The sequence below is a fragment of the Daphnia magna genome, linkage group LG3 (assembly GCF_020631705.1).
Source record: "Daphnia magna isolate NIES linkage group LG3, ASM2063170v1.1, whole genome shotgun sequence".
NCBI lineage: Eukaryota > Metazoa > Arthropoda > Branchiopoda > Diplostraca > Daphniidae > Daphnia > Daphnia magna.
Genome location: NC_059184.1, coordinates 12,377,218 through 12,399,782, shown reverse-complemented (window position 1 = coordinate 12,399,782; position 22,565 = coordinate 12,377,218). Strand labels below are relative to the sequence as shown.

Here is a 22,565-nt window from a genome sequence, read left to right as displayed (position 1 = left end):
CTGGATTATCGATACCGTTGCATTCACAACGGTTTCGTTCGCAGCACAACAACATCTTCAGTACTTTACTTGCTTTTAAATATGATACGAGTGCTCTGGCAGAACTCGTAGATGGAGGAGTTGTAGATCTTCTCACCACCCGATTGACTAGGTGGTGACTATTTCTGTCGTTGCCTCTTTGAGTCCTACTAAACTTTCTACGTATTATCTCAGGTATGTTGAACTGTGTCGATCCGGTAAAGCTGGCTTATACCCCTCAACGTCCTCAGCAGAATCGTACACAATCGGCAGAGGCTGAGATAAGTTCTTCGCTTTTGGAAGAATCCTTTGAAGAATCGACGGAATCTCGTCAGACAGTTGGTCATTCTGAATGCAAGATTAGATGCCGATCAAGAAAGCAATATCGCACCAACAGCCCTAGCTACCAGGCGGTGGAAATGGAGTATGATCAATTTTCTCGGCTCCGGGAATCTAGTGAAGATAATCCGGCTGCACTCAATATCTTTGGATGGAATCCTGATAGGCCAAATATGGTTGACAGTGAAACCGTCAGTCCACTTTCGAGTCCTAGATCTCAAAGCATCTCTTCTTCACCGACCCATTCTCTCTCCACCTGGTCGGATTCTGGGTCAGACGGTGACGCTGGCTCTGATTATTCTTCAGGGAATGTCTCTCCAGCCTATAGCTCCGGTTATCCGGCGAGTCCTGCCTCAGAGAATTCAATCTATCCAATCGATTCACCGCCAGCCGAGTTAATGAGTCCACTTTTCCCGCCCTACCCTGCCTTCTTCATCTGATTTTGAACATTCAGACGATGAAGAAGAGGACCAAGCGGGTTGTTATTCTCCAACTAATGTTGGCTTCGAACTTGATTCAGAAAGCGATGGCCTTGCCATTCCTACTAGTCCGAAACTGCCGTGCAAGAAGCGGGCAAAAACTTGCCAAAGTGATTTCTCAGGTCGAAGACTTTGTTGTGACAAAGACCTTAAAATGCTGTGGCTCAAACTAGGACAAGTCGACGACAAAGACTTTTACGAAAATTGGCCAGAATTTGCGGCCGAGTCGCGTCAAGTTCCACCAACAGGAAGTAGCCATCTATCTTCTGCTCAAACTCAGCTGGCTAGAAGATACACCGAAACAGCTTACCGATCTGAATACTGTCAAAGCCGTTATAGATTATTTGATAGAAACCCCAACGCCCACATTTCGAGCCTGTCAATTCCTCTTCCGACTTGCCAGGTAGGTTATAAAAGTTGAAATGCTTTTCCATCCATAACTCTACGGTTTTTACAGTTGCCAATCCTTGTTTGTCGATCTACTTCTACGATCACAATTCCCGTTGGAAGTATATCTCGGTACCTTCCGCCTGATACTTATTGAATATTCGTATGCTAAGGCCCTTTATTTTGAAATGTAGGATTAAATCGCAGACTAACTACAGTTCACTGTTGCCCACTACATTCGAGTCTCCGAAGAGTGGCTGAACAAGTTCTGGACCAAATGGCTTCCATTGTAGCGCAGTTTGGACGAGGTGAAATTGAAAACATTTTACTCAAGAGCTCCGACGATTTAGCGTCCTCTGCGGTTGTTGCCATGGCTGCACCACTGATCGTTAAATCCAGGGGTTTGTTACGAAGATATGTCAATGATCTCCGAATACTTGATACCATTGGAAAGCAGTTACGCTCACCTAATACTAGAGCATACGCTGCCGCGTCGTTGTCCTCCCTTGGCTCATTTCTAAAAATGGACGACTTTCTCAGTCCTCACACTGCCCTGAGTGATCTATTTAGCCATGAGCCATGTCAAGTAGCCAATTTGAGAGAGGACGTTTTCTTCCAAATAATTCCCAATCAAAGGATTGGTGGTGTCAAGAGTCGTTTACAAGGTGCAAGTTTCTTCGAAGCAATGTTCCGTGGGGGATTCCAAGAATCTCAAAGTAATGTCGTACCCCTTGTAGACATCCAAGCTCCAGTGCTTAAGGTATTTTTTTTTCGGTCACACATTGCTGTGTTTGTCAGATTTTATTTTTTATTCTACTCTTGTAGGTGATCCTCCATCTTATTTATGGCTGTGGTTGTCAATGCGCAATTATTCGAAGCATTGAACGCTTAGTGAATTCTGACCGATCGGCGCTTAGTCTCCTGGAATCGCTTGACCGGTTCCTATTGCTTGAACAATTAGATGGAATCAGCAATTTTATTGCCAGCCAAGATTGGGGCAGTTCCCCAAATAATTTCATTGCCCTCTGGACTTCATTGGATAGTGGCTTTCCGTTTGTTACGAAGCTAAAAAACCACTTGCAGTATTTCCCGTTTTCCAATGCTGCTGACTTTGATTCCCGGTTTCAGTTAATCGACACAGTTCTTCGAATGGAAACAGCCGATGAAACCATTGGAATTTGGAAGAAAATGTTCCTTTCTAGAATAGAAGATAAGTAAAATTCCCTGACATCGCAGTAAAATTCCCTGACATCGCTTTTGCTATACCCCTCGTTAGCAGTATCCCTCATTTATCTTGAACTGTGACTATGCTTTATTTTTGGTTATGTGGATAACACCAGGTGATATCAATAAATTTGTTGGTCAATGACAATGACGGTCGCGACTGTCGTTATTTTCATCGCGGCATTTGCATTCTTATACGGCCTCTCCTTTACAAATTGTTTAACTCCTGCTGCTCTCCCTCTTCTCTTTGGCTCTTTGGCATTTGGCAAAAATTGAAAAGAAATCTGTGTTTTTTTTTGCTGCAGTGATATGGCAATGTTGGTCGCAGCAGAAGCTCTTATTCACAATCACAATCACGAAATTGTTTCGCAGTTCGGACTTATAGGTTAGAGCAGACTTAGAGCGATTTTTTGTTTTCTCTGCTTTCAGTGGTTGGGTCCTTCAGTTTACAAATTTTTTAGGCGGGTTGTTCTATTTGGTACATGTCGCTGCTCATGTTCAGGGTCTTTTCGGTTTTTAATACCCTTCGTTGTTAATTATCAAGTAATCATGTAAATAAATAGTGAAATCCTAGAAAGTCGTACGATCGATATAGTTAAGTTCTTTTCTTATCAAGTTGGGCAATCGAAAATGACCGATCTCAATCATAATGGGACTAGTCTGGGTGGTAGTGAAATTGGACAGGCATCTCAATGGAATTTCACCAAGACCATTCAGACTACTCTGGAGGACATTGAAATTGATGCCAATTTTGCCTGGCTGATATTCTCCCTCCTCATTGCTATGTTTTGGTTCACCTATATTACACATTACAGTGCTCGTGTCATTGGCCAAATTCTCACTCGGTTGTTAAACAGATTTGTAATTGGAAGTGGGTATTTAAGAATAGGTAAGTACTCTTCAAAACTGCAGTATACTGATGTTTTCTTGATATTTCCATTATTTTTTTTTAGGTTCACTCACATTTGATGTGTTAGCAGGAAAAATCATGTTTCGTGACATTGTTTACACTAGTGAGGATTTTAGTATTAGAATTCAAGATGGATGGTTGGTGTTTCGATGGTGGAGATCCTATGTGCCCAAAGATATAACAGAAGGTATTTTGAGTCAATCAACCATTTTTATGAACTAATATTAATTTTATTTATTCAGACTTGTCACATTCAGATACTCGTTTGTCGCTAATGCTTAACGGTCTTGAATTGCACATCTATAATCGTTCCAACTTGTACAACGAACTTGAAGAGCTATTTGGTTTGGAATCATTAATCATACCAAACGAGGGTAGTGGAAATCTGGGCAATAGTTCAGTTAACAAAACAACCAATAAAGCATCGACGTCAAGCAAATTAACCGATGATGAATCGAATAGTTGGGGCGCGAGAGTTCTCGGTCGTTCATGGAGAGACTTAATTCCAGTTATAAAAGTGGAGATATGTTGCGTAAGATTTTAAGGCCATGAATATGCACACCGAAAATTTTTTCATTCTTCCTTACTCGTCTCTAGGGCCGTGCGGTATTTGGAAATCGGCTGGTACCCACGACTCTGTGTCTTTCGATGGAGGAAGGTTATATGGTCTACTCAACTAAGCCTGCAATGTCCAAGCTTGATCATTTCGTTCACGTTGTCACATGTCGAGCAGAAAATTTTAAAGTAGCCACAAACTTATTTGTTCGTGCTGTAAAAGCAACCACCAACTAATCAATTTAATTTTGTCCCAGGTAACTCTTGCGCCAAGTTTAAAATATACGGGTTTAAATGATGAGCCGCCTAGGCTCATGGGAGAAGGCTTCGTCGTTCTTTCTTCCAATACCATCGACTTTTACTACTACATGGACGAGCCTGGTGTCGTGCCGGAAGTGCCTCTTATGGTTGAGTTGGCCAATGGCGATGTGGTCGAATGTCATGCACCTGTCTGGGGACTGGACATCCGCTGTGGCAAAGGAACAGATTTTAGTTACGGCCCTTGGGCCGATAGGAAAAGAGAGCAGTTATTTAAATTCTTCTATCCTCCAAATTATCAGCCTATGAAGGTACTAAACTTTACATTTTTTTTTTTAATTTTATTTTTTTTTATTCGGGGCTTCAATACTTATTAATTGTTTTCATAGATTACGTCTCCACCGCGACCAGGCGAAAAAAGAACGGTACAATCTTTTGACATCCGTTTTAGCACTCTAAGCGAAGCCACTGTGGATGTGTTGTTCACAAAATGCAAGGCAAGTTGAGTTTTACCTTTCCGTTTTCCGATTATTTGTAAAGAAAAGAAGAAGAACTAATTCAATAATAGAACCCCAACAAAAATGTTCACATTTTCAAACAAAACAGGAAACAAACGCCATTCACATGACGATTGGCGCTGGATCCTACTTGGAAATAACTATTCCATGGACAGTGAAATCTGACGGTTGTGCGACAAAAATTTCTGGCCAACTCCTCCATGTCGATGCTTCTACAAGCTTGCAGGTATTGATCACTTAGTCATAGCCTTTCGTAACAAGCTTAAAATGTTTTCCATTTTATTTTCCTTATTTAGTATCGAAGCTTAATGGAAGCCGAAACGTTAAAATTTGCAGTTTTAATGCAATATCCGGTTGGCTTGGAATTCGCATCAAAGTTGGAATTTATCATTAACGGGAACGAAAGCCACTTTGCACCTTATATACGAGCATCGTTATTTTTTTCAAGGTGTGGTTTGTTGTGTTATTCGTCAATTTTCCGGAGCTTTGAAATTACGCAACTCTCTATTTTCAGATCTGATCAACGACTGGTCATCAAGAAATCCAGCCGATTTACTACATCACATCCCTTATACTTGGTTCCTTAAGTTTTGCCTTAAAGAGTTTGAGCTAGTAACAATCGCCAATCAGTACAATTGGGTTGATTGTTCTTCGCAGCGTCAAGAAAATGGTAACCGTGTAATTATTAAACCTTTTATTTTTCAAACTAATGATCCTTACCGTCCATCAGCTTACGCGGCATTTAGCGGAGATTTTCTCGAGCTTGCCTTTGCCCTTCCTTTCAACGACTTTCTCCCAGCAACAATGGAACTGAAATTCCAAATTCAAGTGCGTATTTTAGTTTAGGATCTTCTCGAGGTGTTGAGAAAATTGAGGTTTAATCTGTTTAACCCTTTACAGGGTGAGTCGCTTGATATGAATGTGCAGTTGCCTGAAATGTCCACCAGCCGACCGGTCCTTTTGGCGCTTGCAGCGCATGCACGGACAGCTAATAGATCTGCGGAGGTTAGTAGATTATCGTGCAAGTATTGGAAATTTCCCGATCATGCATATTTTTCCAGCCCATACGAAATGAAACGCCAATCGACTGCTGGCAAGGAACGTTGGCGTAATTTAGTCAAACGTTCTGAGGGCTGGGTCCAGTGCTGGACGGTGCCAGTGATTTCACTCGGCATCCAGTACACTTACCATCCAATGACTCCTCCGGGGCCAGCGCCACAGGCCAACGTGCCTACACCAGAGAGGGAAGAACTACTGCTGACCCCAGTCCGTTTTCCTGTTCCCACTACAGCGTCTCTTCAAGTCCCGCTTAGAACTGGTCGACCATCCGCTTTGGAATTCGATCCGACGACCTTAACGGCAGACCAGGTCAATGTCGAAATAGAGTTGGGTCCGTCTGAGTTATTCGTCTATGGAACTGTTCTCCGAGTTTTCCTTAATCTCAAGGTAATTCATTTCTAGAAATAGTGAAACCATTTTTTTCAAATTTCCACGCACTTTTATTCATAGGAAAATATTTTTGGTGAAGATCAAAGAATGGCTGATATGGATCCATCGGCTGCAATGCTTGACATGGAGAGAACGGGTAAAAATGAATCGCTAAACCGAAGCGCTGATCCTATTCCCGATACAAGCGCCTCGATGGAAGAGAATGTCATAGACGTACGCATCGGTCGACCACTTCATGTGAACGTCTCGGTCACAATGCATGATATTAATGCCCACCTAATGAAGGTATTTTATTTTTTCGATAGTGAGTCTAGTTCCAGTTGCGCATCCAATCTAGTATTTGTTGCTACGTCTAACAGCATTGTAGCAAAGACGATCCTCCGTGTCCAACTGTTTTTCTGGAGAAACTCAGTTTTGAAATGAACAAAACATTTCTCGAGACTAGACTCCAGCTTCTCGTATCACCAGCAGTTTTGTATTCAACAGACACCGTTTTACGGACTGCAGAGAGCTGCCATCTTCAGCAGGGCTTTTTAGTATTGTCAGCGCTACAAGTGCGTGGTCACGCAATGTTCAGTCCAACGGGGCGAGCCATCGATGAAGACACAATCGAATATGCCTGGTTAATAGAGGCCACGTTAGGTCAGCTGACGGGTCGAATGACTATGCCACAATTGCAACATGTCACTGCCGGACTGGAAATCTTTCTTCGCTTGGCATTGGATGAAGAAAATCAGATGATACGTCCACCCAAAAGCCAGACATCGTGCCACCATGGAACTGCCCAGCCGCTTTGTCCATTCTCAACAACACCTAACCAGTCCGCAATCAATCTGCCAACCACCTTGGGTTCATTGTGCCCATCCTCGGAAGACATTAAGTATCGCATGACCCGTCTTTCTATCGACCTGATTGATTTTTCTCTAGTAGAATCGGGCACGGCCGTTACATTACAGGTGCGTTCTTTTTTTTTTTTCTACATTCAAAAAGTTAAATGGTACCTTATTATTTATTTTTTCAGATAATTAGTTTTTCAAATTTTTCGAATTTAAATAGATCTATCCATTACGATTGGCAACTTGCAATTTGCATACACGTCGGACTCATGCAGGTGTGTCCATCCTAATGCCTAAAGTGCACCTACGTCAATATTTGAGCACCTCTCGCGGACCCAACCTCGACAGCTCTTTTACAGCGCTCAACGCCACGGATCGTTACAAGTCAGGAGCTGTCAAAATGAGCAGCAGCAATAGCACCTGGAATCGAACTCAAGCTAGTGGCTATTCACGTTCTAGCGTCGAAGAATTGTACATGGGTCGGGAAAAGCCGCACAGTCCAATCGACAGCCATCGGATTGATTTTGGATCGGCAGCTCCTATTGCAACCGGAATCCCTTGCCAGGAATGGCTCGAAGTTGGTCTTGTTGAAATTGGACCCATTTATGTAGATGTTGGATCATCGGCAGACCATTGCCGTGTCGATCTACCCGCTCTTCAGAGCTCTTTTCTACGACTTCACGACACCCGTACACATCGTTTGTGGTTCCTCTGGGATAACCTCGTTGATATTAACGACGTAGCCGCCCAAGCCGATTCTGGCGGTCAGCCAAACAGCAACTTAGGCAAATGCGGTTGCCGAGGTGGTTGCGCATTCTTCGGACGCAATTTTAACGGTTTCGGTTTTTTTTATTGCCACGAAGACGACTTATTAGGAAACTCTGATCATTACGTTGCCCTGGCTAATCCACTGCTCAGTCGTGGAACCGACCCCGCTTTTAGCCAAAGTATCTTGAGAACGGATGCTTTTTTAATTGATTTCGATCCACCAGCCAGAACAGGAGGTAATTCACCTCCAACGGCTGCAGCATCGAAAGAACGACCTCAGTCCGATGTCAGCAATACTAGCACTATGAAAAATGTGCCTGGGGTGTTAATTCTTCCTGAGAAAGCGTCGCATTCAGACCGCGTCACGAATGTAAACTTGGAAGAAACTGAAGAAGGAGACGAAGAATTGAATCAATTAACCAATTTTAAGACTCGATCAAGGAACCGGATGTCATTCCGTGAATTGGAAAATCAGTCGATTCAACAAAATGGATCACGGCAACGTGAACTTGGTACGGCAAATTCTACCCCATCTCTTCCGATGACCAGCCCTGGAACAAAACGGAAAATTTTCTCTGGAAAACGGATGTCTGGACAAAATTCTATGCCAGCCCTAGCCGATCAGGCGACTGTCGAACACCGACATCCATTGGTGAGCCGTAAGCGTTCCACGATTTCCTCGAGAACCAGCCGAACTGAATCGCAGTCCGAACTTTATTACTCGGCAGAAGAAGACGATGAAGATGTGGCAGACAGTTCTCCATCGGACGAACTTGTTTCGTTCCCTGCTAGTCTACCAGATGAGGCCACCAACCTCATCGTTGCCGATGGCAGTCGAAATAAGGGCAGATGCTCCGTAGCTTCGTCCTCCTCTTCGTCAACGAGGACTTCACCTTCCTCCAGCTCCCGTATGAGTAGTCGCCCGACATCGAGAACATCCAACATCTCTTTTAATTCCGCTGTATCATCCGTGGATGATTTCTCGTTAGTTGACCTTCATCTGCAATCCGCCCGTCCCGTGGTCGACTCGCCTCTTCTTTTGACCAGCTACATCTCCCATTTAGGAGAGGCGGAATGCCCTAATTGGTCTCAACCAGCACCAAAGTTTCCGACGGAAATTCGTCAATCACACACATCAAAACTCCGATTCCACATGATAAAATCTGGATTTTCATCTTTCCGCTTGGTCGATCGCCCACTGAACACTCCTGGTCATCAAGGAGCTGGTTTCGGGTTTTTCGCTCCGCATTCGAAAGAACCAGTTGAAAAGAGCGGCCAGCCATGGGTCTGGGACGCCAGTGAAGAAGAAAGGCCATCAGGTACAAGCGGAACCAAAACCGAAAGGTGCGATGCATCCACTGTACTAGTGAAAGTTGGTAGGCCCATTCACGTCATGTGTTGCCCTCTAAGCCTGGAATCCGCCCAGCGTTTTGTCGAAACTCTGGTGCCCACTCTGGAACATCTACACCCGATGACGTTGATGACACGCATCTATGGTCGATCCATCAGTCATGTCGAGTCTCAGAATCCGCTCAAAAAACAACGAATGGCTTTGCTGGAACAGAAAACCGGGCCCGCTTTGTACCGTGACTTAACCGTCTACCAACTGCGCGGTTCCATTCAAATTCCACGTATAAATCTGTGTTTGCTGCAAGCTGGCATAGTGGAACAATTCATATCGTTATCAATGCTAGACAATCCTCGCGATCTCGTCTGTGTCTCTTCGGCGGCCGTTTGTATTGACGCTCTTTCACTCCATTTCTCCCAAAATGTGCGAGAATGTCGATGGGTGCAAGCCGTCAGTCGTCCCGTAGAGCAAAGACAAAGTGGAGGTAATAAGAGTTTCTTTGCGAGCGTTCAGAAACCCAAGAGCAGACCCGGCAAATCTCTTGGAGTTCCTGAAATTGTCTTTGTCGAATGGACGCAGACTGAAAACGAGCAAATCATGGCCAGCGGCACTCTGGGTAAAATTCACCTTCAAATGAGACGCCTCAACAACGACTCACCTTCGCAAACTCCTGGACTTCCCCCTGACAATGTCACGGCTACGGTGATACCCACAGGATGTTCCAGAGTCCTTTTTAGCTATGCCAACGACCACGAGCTTTCGGCTCAATCATTCCCTATTGTTTCAGACGAAGAACGTTATGGCAGTGTCGTGTTCGAGTGCGGCCTTCAAGGTTTGAACCTCCGTGCCGTCAAACGAGTGTCAAATGTCCCTGAAACTGGCAATGCCAGCGAAAATAGTGACCTAAAAGGATCGGTCGTTACCACGGTCGAAATGGAGACGATACCTTTACCCAACGAAACCCCCACCGTCGACGACCAACCTCCGGGGTCCGTGCCGAGCCACTCTAGTCACATTTCGTTCAAACAGCGCTCGGAGAAAGGGACACCCACTTCAGGCCGAACCACCTGACGCCCATCATCAGCAAAATGCCGGGCTGATTCGGCCCCAGGCTGAAAAAGACCTGTCGTCGTGTTCGCTTCAAATTCAAGCCGTTTGGTTGAGTTTTGCCGCTCCGCCTCGTACATCTCCAGCAAAGAAATCTGAGTTTGCCCTTTTAGATCGAAATTTATTATCGACAGCTTCACCTGCCATTAACGCCTGGATGAATTCCGGTGATCGATTGGCCATAACTGTGATGCAACTAGTTCGTGCGGCCGAAACGCGATCTCTTAGCGTTCTGGCAGGGCTCATGGCCGAAGCTCTAGACGTCCAGCAGATCCATTTGCCGATCAAGAGTAAATACAGCTGTTTATCACTCATGTCGCGGACATTGCAAGAGGTTACCTTGTTTGAATTAAGTATTATAGTCTTAAACTAATTTGTTATTCCGTTCATGTGGCAGGACCCGTCGTGTCAACTCAATTTGGTGCTCCATCGCTACGTTTTGATGTTGAGGAACGAATGGGCTACTTTGGAGGCCCGCCTTGCACCCAGCATCGTTCCCCCGTTATCGACCCTAAAGCAGGGTGTGATCGTTCTCGGCCGTCAATGGAAGAGCGCCATTTACACTCCTTTCATGCTGACGTATTCGCTACACAAGAACAGCGCCCAGAAGACTCCAGCGAATCTCAGCGTTCCGATCAACAGCCATTTTATGGCAATGGGCAGAGATCCGGGTCGTCTTCATTTGGCATCGATGAGAAGTGGCCCTCCGTCTGCAGACCTTGGCGACGAAGATGAGCGTTTGTTGGCAGGCCACAACGAAGCCGAAAGCTCGTGGATATCGTCGGATGAATCCAGTCTTGTTCTCAGTCCAGCTGACCTCAACGAATCCAGTCTACCTCTTCTGGGTAGGAATTCGACTTCGCAACCGTCATCTCCACCGAAAATCTCAGCCCTTCGTCGCAAATTGACAGGGGGAACACATCCGTCTGGTTTCGGTGGCAGCTACGAATTGAAAACAATTTCAGCGTCCAGTGCCGAAGAGGAAAATGACGAAGAAGACGCAACAGCTCCGTTGCGCAAAACCGATAAAAAAGAATCGAAGGAAGAGTTTGATCTCTACAACTGGCTAGCCAGGCAACAGAGAAGTGCCGTTAAACCAGATCAGGCTAAACCGACACCAACAGAACTTCAGCCTCAACAGCAACAATCACAGCAGTCGTCCGACCAGAAGCAACAGCAGCCTCATCAGCAGTTCAATTTGTTAGTAGACACAAGGGCCATCTTCGTCTCCCTTTTTGCCAGCGTCGGCCTGGAAAGCAAACGCACGCTTTCCGACGTCCTCTCTCTCAGCGGAAGCGCATCCGTGCTGGGCGGAATCGAAGAACTTCGCGTCGAAATCTTCGAGAGCGAATGGAATCAAACTGGATCTTCATCACGACGTTCCAAGATGGGGAAAACAGCGGGACATAATAGTGGAAGAGCAAAAAATGCCACGGGCGGTCACAAGTTCAGCGTTTACATTCCGCCGGAAGTGCCAGCATTTCTCTGTGAACGCATGTCGATCGAAATTCAAGTGAACCAGGTATCGGACGGTGGACTACTGGGCGCTGGTGGCACCTGTTGTGATGAAAGCACCGGTGGCGTTTCAGGTCGGGGTCCATCAGCCGAGTCGGAAACTGCAGCCGCATCTTCATCAGTAGCTGCTGTAGGCGGAACAGGATTTCTTGGCCAAATCGGCCTATGGAAACCCCAAAGGACCACGGCCCTGAATTTCAGTGTCTCTGTAGGTTATTTGTCCCAGCAGGTGAACATGCCCCTCTTGCGGCTTCTTCACCAACTCAGCAGCGTTTACGGCAACGCTAAAGCAACACAAGTCCAACTCAGAGAACAGAGGCCATTAAAACGCGGGCCCGATCCTCTTCGAGCTTTGACGGTCATTTTCGACTCTCCAGAATCTACCCCATCCCCTCCACTACCCCAACGACCTATTCAATCAGAACCAGAGCCTTCACCTTCTATTCAGTCGGAATCCATTCAATTCGCCAATCGTTCCTTCCGTCCGCCTAGTTTTTTGGCCAACAGGCTTCGTTCGAGCTCGCGCTTTGCAAAAATGTACGATCACGAAGATAACCATATGGTTGTTCCAACTACCTTGGCTACAGATACAAGCAAGCACGTTCAAGATGGCGTTGATCCATCTCCAACTCTTGCTTCCGCCACCGGAGCCACTGTTGGTTTGCCTAGTTGCTGGCGTACCATCTACCATCTCTTGGATTTGTACTCGTCCATGACAGCGGCCAGTACGGTAAACAAACAACACAGCATCAGTGAGCCACCGAATTGCCCAACGGGCGATGCCGAGCTAGGATTGGGTCCTACTCCGGCTTCAACCCGAGCTGATAGTCGTCCACCCATTTCCAGCCACACCACTGTGGTGGCATCTCGCTCGGAACGTACCCGCATCATTGTCTTTGGCATCATGAAAGTGAATCGTGGTCCGGCTGTTGGCCATGCTTAGCGGCCTTCGCCTCGAATCAGAAATAGTTTCACTCCACACCAGTTTGACGTACAAAGAAAAAGTCCGCGTTGGTGGTTTGCCTCATCGGTCTCATGCTCCACCTTTCCAACACAATTTCCCACGCATGGAGTGCTCTCTGACGGGCCATTTAGGTCGGGCCATGATCGTCTTGCTAGAGGTAACACTAATTAATTCCTACAAATCACGCAACATTTTACTTTGATTTCTCACCACAGGGTGTCGCACCGAGTCAACAGACGGTAGTCAAGATTACCGTGGGCAAGTCACAGGCATTGTATTCTCGGTTGTCCCATCACGGTAAAGACAAGAACTCGGGCCTACTCTCGATCGGGGCCGTCCACGTGGACATCCCGCAGCATCCAGGTGTTCTGCACGGCATGATGACACGCGGCTCTAAACAGCTCTCTTCGACCCTACAAGAATTCAGAGTACCTCGGCTGGCCAGCCGCAACACCGGACGGAATACTAGCACCATCCCTGATGAGCTGGATCTAGTCGCCGGAGGACTCGGCGCTGGAGGCAGCGGTGTTTTTGGAACCAACGCCAACGCGCTCGGTCCTTTGCTGCAATCGCCACCTAAGGAGATCCCGGTTCCCGCCGTGGAACATCGTTCCGTCGGAGGGAAAGTCGAACGAGAAGCCACCACCAATCTGCTTCAGCCATTGGTTATGCAGTTCTCCATCGTTTTGCAACGATTGAGCATAACGGCTGCTCTTCTACCTTCGCTGCAAGCCCAGTACCAGATGGAACAGGTTGTCAGCGCTGGTATAACAGGTAGCAAAGCCAAATTCGACATCGATCTACCGCGCCATTCACTGAGTTTTACAACCAAACTTCAAATCACCGAGAATCTTCCACCATCAGCGTCCATTGAACTGCCTCAGGTGCACGTTGGGGCCGAGTATCTTCAGGATAGCGTCAAAACGGAAGGCTTTGTTGACGGAGTGGTGCTGTGTCGTGGCAACTACTTAAGTGCCGTGGCTGAAATTGGAGTCTTTGAGCACAGTTTGACCACCGATCTGCTCAATCATTTGGTTTTTGTTCAAAAGGTGTTTATGGCTGAAGTCAACGATGTCCTCAACAAAGTGTCCGGTGGTGACAAGCCTGTCCCGCTATGGGAAGAACAACCTGCCGACCAACAACAACCCGACTCTTCGGCCATGCGGATGCTTCTTTACCACCTCATTGTTCGTTTAAAAGGCATCCAAATAACAGCGACTACACCAACAAATACGGCCGTCCGGCTAGAAACAGGCCTGGTTGAATTGCAACTCTCCAACAGAGTCCAGAACGTCTTTTCGCAAAGCAATGCGCAGCGAAGTGCAGGAACATTTTCACCTCCATCCGCTTCGTCTTCGGCGCAGGCGTCTCGTCCAGCAAAATTATTCGGCCGAGCCAAAGTAGACCTGAATTTGAGCTTGGGTCAGCTGATCCGTAATCCGCTTTTCGAAGAAGCCGAAGCCGAATTTCAACAAGTGGCTTTTTTTAAGACGCGCATTAGCCTACGCAACGCGTTCCAGGACGAACTAACACCCAACGAGCCGGGAGGAGTCGATCCAGCGGCTGATAAAGAGGTGGTGCTTATCACCTTAACACGCCCGCTCATCTACTTGCAGCCAGTGGCCGTCGATAAAGCAATTCTCGTTTGGCTAAATTATAAGAACGCTTACGAATACTGGACAGAGCAACGTGGTGGATGGATCAAGGACGCCTCACTCGTAGCAGATAAATCGGACAAGCTGGATAAATTAGGCCAGCTGACTAGCCAACTAGGAGTAGGAGCCCCAAGTTTGGGTACACTCTTTCTCCAACTGACTGTAGATGACATGGGGATTTGTATGCCACTTAACATGGCCCCGGCCAGCTTATGGACAGGCAACGGAACTGGGCGATCCGAATCCAATCGACAAGGCCATTCGTCCGAACCGGAAATTTGCAGCGCTGTCGTTGTGACGTTAGAGAATTCTAGCATTTCAGCTTGCAGTTCTGGCTCGCTCGTCAGCAAAGGCAAATTCACCGGACTTTGTCTAAGGTTCGCAGACGATTTCGAAACGGGACTGGATGACTGGAAACCTGACATGGACGATCCAGCCATTATGAATCTGTGCGTAGTTTCGGAAGGCACTTACGAGGTGTGCAGTCGCACCGTAACACCGGCTCAACATCAACACGGCGAAAACGCTAAGTGGATCCTTCACGTTGGATGGCAGATGGAAGGCGTGGACACCCACTTTGATACATCGATTGGTCGTCAATTTTCGGCTCTCGGTCACACGCTCACCGGTTTGACGGGAAGCGAGGAAGAAGAAGAAGAAGGGGAATACGGTGAAGACTACGACGGTGATGGCATAGATGGAGACGAGAGGAGTTCTCCGGCAGCTAGTCCGTGCGATGAAATTGGTGAAGGGTCGGCCCTCGGTGCCAGTACGGATGAAGATGAAACATTAATTGCCGATCCGCAGGATGTTAACGAAGCCGTGGAGCTGCGTCGCCGTCGTGGCAGGATCGAACGGGCTGTGACCATCAGCGAAACAGTCGCAACTATGCCGCGAGGTGGCCGTCATCGTTCCAAGCTGATCGAAAAAGAAATGAGTGAACAGGCGCGAATTATCCAAGATTTGAAATTGTTAGGGGCCAGCTCGGCTACCGTCGAACAAGAGATGCGTAGACTTCAGGAACTGGAAGCTCTGGCCTCGAAAGATTTCCGTCGGGTTATGCTCCAGCGGCTGAAAAGACAAAGCGTCAAAGCTTCTTCCATCATCACAGATCATCCGGTGACGTCCACTTCGCTTTCTTCCGTGTCAGGGCAACGCGGCCAATCAGCGGCCGCCCTCTCTACATCACTCGCAGTCCCAACGGTCACCTCCGCAGAGTCACACCAATCATCAAAGGTCCAGATCTGTTGTCGTACCGCCAGTAGTTCTGGATCTCGAAACTAGCGGCCACGGTTCCACGGATGACTTCCTGCTGCGCGACGCTCAGCGTTTCCTTCTTCCGCCAATTGAAGGAAGTCCACCCATGAGCTGCCTTCCGACGCCCACTAGCGATGCCTATCGCGGTGGTGCTGGCGGAACCAGACGGCCAAGAACACCAACTTCATCAATAGCCGGCGGTGGTCCGCCGTTGTTGGAGCAGGAACGGGACCGGAGCGGGGCTACCTCAGCGGCTGAAAACCCGAGCGGCGTAGGTTGCGGAACCAGAAATTCCAGCGAGCCCAGTGTCGATTTGGAATTAGATTTCAAAGTCTTCATCAACAGCGGCAAGTGCGTTTTACATACGCGCGATACCCGTAACGACGAAATGCTTCGCCGTATGAAAAAGGAACGTTCATTTTCCAGCTCTGTGCTGGACACTGCCGCCAACCCGCATCAGCCAAGCCCAGCACCGGCCCGTAAGCCAGGCAGAGCCGATATGCGCCACAATGCGTCAACGTCTCGTCTGCGCGTCTTGGCCAATAATACCGCCCAAATGGCGGTCGATTTGACCATCTTCCACATTCCTGGATTAGACGTTAAAGTTTATTACGAATCCAAAACAGTTCACGAAGAGACACTACACATTCCTACACCAATCAATGCTTCTGCCTCCCCCGTATCTTCAGCGACCAACAAGTCAGTCTTATTCTATTCTTTTTAGCGCCTTCTAAAATGAAAGTCTTTTATAATTGTCTTTTATTGTATCTTTCTTCAGGGGCAAATTGTCAAACAAGAAAGGAAGTCTCTTTGCCTGGATGACGCTGCACAGCATTCCAGAAGAAACTATCATAAGTCCGCACATTTTGGAATTCCTGGAACAGGCTCTGGAGCCTATTCCGATCACAGCTCCGGAAGCGAAACCAACACCAACATCGGCCACAGAGAATTCGGGACTGTTCATCTTCGATGGACCGGCATCAACCGGCTCTCCAGGTAGCTCCACCACGGCATCCTTTCCGGTAGATGTGGTCGTTTACTGTCACGTCCAGCCGTCCACATTCCGGTTCTCCTGTCTGCCCGTCTCGCGCGTCGAGTGTCTCCTTCGCTTACCGTCTCTCCACCTCGTCTTTTCATCAAAGCGTTCCGAAAATCAGGCCCTAACAGGCGGTGGATTGAGCGTCACTGGATGCTTATCAGATTTCTCTCTTTACATCTTCCATCCGTACGGTGGGGGTAAGAAAACGAGCGGGACTTCATCGAAGCGCGAAGCCAATGACGCCGAGAGTGAACGTAAAGATTCGTTGAGTGTCAACGTTGAGTTCGTCAAATTCAACTTGTCGCGTTCCAGGAAAGTCAATTTTAGCCCGAGAACGGCCGGAGAGGCCGGAAATCGAGAGCCACGTAACGGCCGAGATAGTGCTAGCGATCCAGCTAAGGCTGTCGTTCGTTTCTCGACACTCATCGACATCGGATCGGCAAGTTTCAAGTACGACATGCGTCGTTTGCCAGAAATCTTAGCATTCCCTAAAGCTTGGTATCGAAGAGCTATTGTCCGTCATCTCTTCCTGGGCGATTTGAGCAAAACGGATTCCTCGGCGCCAGATCTTCTCCCTCCAGCCAGTCGGGATCTCTGGGCAGAGCTGCAACCCGATCAATCCGGGTTATCTCCAGCTTCTGCATGGGAGACGTTGGTTGTCTTTGCCGTCAATTTCACCAAGTTAAATGTCCACATGAACATGGGCAACGTTATGGGAAACGTTTCGTGGTTAACTAAAGACTTTAAAGCCGAAGGACGCTTGTCTATTGGCAGCACCGGTCACAAGAACATGCACATTGGAATCGGGCTGGAAGGGATCCGGCCTGGATGCCAAGGGTGGCATCGTCGGTGGTACTATCGAATTGAGCGGCATCAACACTTCATTGTCCATTCGGGAGGATCCAGGTACGGAACCAGACCATCGGATGTCCATCAAACTGCAAGTGTTGGAATGCCGGCTCGATTACATGGGCACTAGCGTCTTGATGGGTCGCGTTAGCGTGCTGGCCGTTGATTTACGGGACGAATGGAGGATCGGCAATCTTATCAAGAATCCAGACAAAGTTCCAGCCAGGCGGACATCGATTGCATCTTCGCCCACCAAACGGCCTGCCATGATTTTTATTCATGGCGACCTTGGATGGGATCAACTCCAGCTGATGATATCCAAATCCACAACGGCCGATCTAATCAAAATGTACCTCAAACTTGATGAATTTTTCCAGCAACAATTCCGCAGCAGCAGGCGCATTTTTTCAACGTTATCGGCCACCGGTGGCGGCCACAGCAGCATCCGTCGTAAAGGGTGGCGGCAAAAATGTGACTGCCAAAATTGCTGTAAGTGTAGAGCCGGCCGGCCCTACTGTTGAAGCTCAACATCACAGGCATTGGCAAAGCGTCCTGAAGCGTGTTGCTGGATTGGAAATTGCCACGTTACCTACACCGTTGCCAATGACTGGCACCATCCTCGGTGGCACAATGGAACTGCATGGCGGTCACATCTCTCTGGCCTGTTTCCACGGTGTCAACTTCAAATCCAAGTCGTGGGCACTTTTTAGCCTTAAGGACCCGTGCGTTTCATTCGCTACCGAAGCCCAGGAGATTCCAGGCGATTGTGAGTGCACGATTTTGATTCTTTTTCTCTTTCGAAATTAATGTTCTCTCTTGTTTTGCATGTCCAGCTGATCCGAAGAATATCCACGTTGTTCAGAATCTGTCATTTAGCCTGGGGCTAAGTGGACCTGGCTCTCATACGCCTGTTGGTATTGGTTATCGCGTTATCGAGCAGCAACAGCAGCAAAACAGTCCAGCATCTATGGCCACAGTTTGTCGCATTTCCCGCACGCAACTCTTCCCTCCGCAGTTCAAAACGATCCAGGACTGGTTCCTTTACGCTTTCGCTAACAGCCGGCTTGACGGTAATCAAATCCTTTCTACCATTTTTCCACCTGTAATTTACTCGAACGTGTGTACACTGATTCATCACGTATAGCCATGGAGCGATTTCCTAGTTTGGAACGGGAACGGGAACGTTCAAACTCCGGTGCTGCCCATGTATCAGTCAAAATTCCTGATTATCATCACGCTGCCGAAATCATTTTCGCTTTCCCTAGTCTACAACTCCATCTGAAATCGGAGCATTTGCAGACTGGCTCTGTACCTTCACTGACAGGTTTTCTAATAACATCTGGATTTAAAAAAAAAAAAATTCAGGCAGTTGTTGTGAATAATTTCTTTTTTACTCGCAGAAGAAAAACCAAGCGTAGATTGCAGTTTCATTACGGATTTCGAAGATCATATTTTCGTTACGGTCGATGCAGAGGCATTCTTTTTCCTACACGATCTCATATCATCATACGTCCGTGAGAAAGAGCGAGTGGTACGTCATGAATTTCTCGCATATTTTAATGTAATACGATGATACAATTGCACATTGCACTATTTTTAGATTCTTGCCTCGGCGGCCAGCAATCAACGGACTCAAAGTCCTGAACTTCAAAAGGCAGCTATGGGTAGCACGACAGCTGGCTCCTCCCTGGCCGAGCCCACTCCCAGCCAGGGAAGTCCTAGCATCAATAATCCATCGCTTTCGCTACAGCTAACGAACGAAGATGAAAAGAAACGTCGCATTCTCGAACAGATCGACTGGCGCAGTTACGAATGCAAAACGTGGCATTTAGAACCAACCGTCCGGTATTTTTAACGCCCTTTGTTTCATTTTTCGCAATTTCTCATCATCATATCTTTGTCTTTTATTTAATTTTTGAATTGCAAATAACAGGTTACTATCATGGGCTGGTAAACGTATTGAACCTTACGGAGTTGAATACATCTTAAACAAGCTGGGCTTCTCGCAAGCCCGGACGACCATTCCGAAATGGGTTCAGCGTGGTGCTATGGACCCATTGGACAAAATCCTGTCTCTAGTCTTGTCACGCACCATAGCCGCCCAGCGCGCCAAAGTGTCACAGGCCGCTAGTTCCACATCACCTGGTGGGGTCATCATCGGCGTAGGCGGGAGTAGTGGGGGCGTGAGTTCCAATAACACAGTCAATAGCACTCGGCCGTCGACAAAGTGAACGACATTTCACACTGCCTACTGACTTGATAGCGCTACGAGCGACCACATCGTTGTTGTTTTAACGCAAATTGTTTGTTTATGTCTTTTCGACAATGTATTTCTGTCCTTCTCTTTTTTTTTTTTGCCTGCAAACAACGATTCTAGTAGGGTGAAAAGGGAGAGCTTATTAAAATAAAGAGTAACAATAATAATGATACAATAATAGGCAATTGATTTGCATGACTGTAATTTTTGTAATATTTCGATGTGTTTAAAATACACGTTTTTCAATGGTGCTCTAACAGACTAGGAACATCAGTTAGCGTCATGTGGGATAGAGCTGCGCTAATGGGCTGTTATCTGATCCTCTTCGGTGGGTTACGTATCCCTTGGTGGGCCCTTTGCTTTTGACGGCTGGTTGCTGCAATTGTGGTGGAATCTCCGGCCCTCTAACACTAGGCGAACGTCCCGGACATGAGCTTGGTCTCGTGACATCGGATGATGCCAATGCCGACACCCTGGTTTTCAAAGATTGTGGCTCCAACTGGGGTTGCTGCTGTTGCTGCGCTGGCACTGGAACTGGCTTCGTGTTGGACGGCTGAGGTTGTTGGACTTTGCTCTCTTCTGACGTAGTCTTTTTCAGACGATTCTTACGATGAAAAGCAATCAAACCTCCAGGTTCAGAAGCTTGTGACCGAGGTGTCTGGAACGGAGATGAATTTGGCGTTTGGAAACGTACAGTTCTCTTTGATCCAGCCTGAGGTTGCGTGTGTTTATCCTTTTGATTGTCTCGACTCGTAATCTATGGGAAAGGATCACGTTTTGAATGATAAAGTCACAACAATAACTACATTCATTAAATAATTCTTACGCTGAGTTCTTCCAGTTCTTCCATGAGGTCCGTCAGAGCGGCGATAGCAGCCGCTTTCTCGTTGTCCCGAGGAGTAGTATTCGACGTGGCACCGATCGATGATGACCCGTCTGATGCCATATCGTTGCTGCTTAATTTTAACCTGATTGCACAGTAAATGACATTGCTGATCACGTGATGCTCATATAAAAAATGTTGGTCGTAACACTTTGGGACAACTGCGGAAAGGAAATCCCCAACTCAACCTGATTGCAGCAGCAGCTGCTTTGGCAGCCGAAGCGATGTTGCCGATTTTCAAGTCTCTACGCAGATGAGGTGCAATCCAAATCGGTAATTCGGCGGCTGAGATTCCCAGCTTCCGGCTCTGCTGTCGTAACCTCAATTCAATATTGGCCAGCCATTCTTCCACTTCTTCCTGTTGGAGGATCTGCGAATTGTCCGCCTCGCCAGCTTCCTGGGCTGCCCGGCGAGCTTTCAATCTGAGCAATTGTTGTCTGCAGTATCTTGCCCTCTCGATGGCCTCTTTCTCTTCATCAGTAAGAACACTGATATCCATTCCAAAACCTTGACCGTAGACGTATCGGACAGCCGTTTCCATGCTGTAGGTCTTAGCCGCTACCACTTCTCTTGCTGCCCATGCCCGTTTATTGTGAAATCACGTCATCATTAAAGGTAGCAAAAAGCAGATACATTTGTACTTAATTCGAAAGCAAGTGTGTTCCACTTACCTTGTTGAAAGACGTCCTCTTCTTCATCCTCTTGATCGTCTTGGTGTTTCTGCAAAGCAGACAGGGCATTGGAAAAGAACATGATAAAACACACCCGAGTAAATCAAAACTTTGTCTTCAATTCACAGTCAGTTGACGAGCACAATTCGCAGCACTGTTAGCGTTCAATGGAGACGGCCAATTCTGATTGCAACGTCGTAGTATTACACCAGTTACACCAGTGCTATATTTCCGATGGCACGACAGTCAATAAACTAGTATTAACATTGGCTCTTCGTCAGGTGAGAGTGCTTTTGTCTGCGCAGTGAGAACGGTTGCTAGTAAGACTGGAATTCTACGAGTCACTGCCATCCAATAATACTCCGACGTATCCAATGCGCTCGACCACACCAAACGGCATTGCACGACAACACTGCTGCAGTCTGACCGTCAACCCGTTCCTTTTGCAAACCGTTGACATGTGTGGGGGGGGTAGCCTTCATCGGCGAGAAACTTTGTTGTATGATAGAGACGCGCGTGTCCACAATAGAAATTTATATATTGTAAAAGGGGAATAAAGAAGTTATCCTTGCTTCCGATAAAAGATAGAAGAAAAAAGATTGTTAACTGACTGTGTATATTCTGATACAGTTACAAATCTGATGTGCAGCGCGCAACTCCGGGACACGTATTTGTTGTTATTTCTCGATTTTTTTTTTGTTTTCTCTGACAAATGTGGGGCGTTCCGGTCAAAACATATCACGCACGACGAATACGTATAGACGAACAGTAAACTGTGTACATCTACGTGAGGAGACGGAGGTCCCCGTAAATAGGGCTGAAGAAAATCGAGCTATAATGCACGTCGCGTGGGGCGGGTCAATGAGAAAACGATCTGCGTATATACAGTAATCTATCGGGAAAACAGAAAGAATAAGGCAAACATGAAAAGAAAAGAAGAAGTAATAGCCGTATCAAAATATGTACATTGTATCAAGCAGTAAGTCTGTACGGTCCGAACGCCACGGTTTCTGTTTTTCAAAGAGAGAAACAAAAGAAAAGTTGATTTTGATATGGGCTGTTTTGTCGACGATTCGCGTGGCACCGTTTGAGTACCTTCTCAATCATGAACGAGTAGCATGAAATGGAAAACGATCGATGTGGCTGCCAATGGTTTTCTTTTTTGGCCCATCAAACGACTTGTGTGCGTTACTTGTTCCTCCGATACGTCAAAGTCTGCTGGTAATCCTATACGCCATCCACCCCCGAAATCATGATGGAATCGTTCCTTTTCACTAGG

General features: G+C 47.0%; 2 protein-coding genes across 2 annotated transcripts; one reads left to right on the top strand and one right to left on the bottom strand.

Annotated features, from left to right (window-relative positions):
• Nucleotides 1–8: 8 nt before the first annotated feature.
• Nucleotides 9–19,983, top strand: LOC116918690 (transmembrane protein KIAA1109 homolog). The gene is given in 34 exon segments (XM_045170953.1): nt 9–151; nt 214–1,239; nt 1,294–1,355; nt 1,418–1,983; nt 2,049–3,336; nt 3,401–3,544; nt 3,600–3,889; nt 3,955–4,101; nt 4,170–4,481; nt 4,560–4,667; nt 4,777–4,914; nt 4,985–5,044; nt 5,046–5,136; nt 5,203–5,358; nt 5,419–5,516; nt 5,589–5,693; nt 5,750–5,779; nt 5,781–6,134; nt 6,198–6,422; nt 6,497–7,093; nt 7,194–10,145; nt 10,147–10,530; nt 10,594–12,630; nt 12,632–12,832; nt 12,891–15,479; nt 15,481–16,286; nt 16,366–17,440; nt 17,442–17,927; nt 17,929–18,241; nt 18,309–18,545; nt 18,620–18,799; nt 18,876–19,006; nt 19,076–19,320; nt 19,409–19,983. Coding segments are annotated over 30 exon segments (15,048 nt in total). The 5' UTR covers nt 9–151; nt 214–1,239; nt 1,294–1,355; nt 1,418–1,983; nt 2,049–3,077; the 3' UTR covers nt 19,707–19,983.
• LOC116918694 lies at nt 19,918–21,701 on the bottom strand. Its single transcript, XM_032924429.2, has 4 exons — nt 21,287–21,701; nt 20,804–21,188; nt 20,559–20,700; nt 19,918–20,489 (listed from the first exon to the last, which is right to left on the bottom strand). Exons 1-4 carry the CDS (start codon nt 21,366–21,368, stop codon nt 20,013–20,015), a joined length of 1,086 nt encoding a protein of 361 aa, XP_032780320.1. The 5' UTR covers nt 21,369–21,701; the 3' UTR covers nt 19,918–20,012.
• Nucleotides 21,702–22,565: the final 864 nt, after the last annotated feature.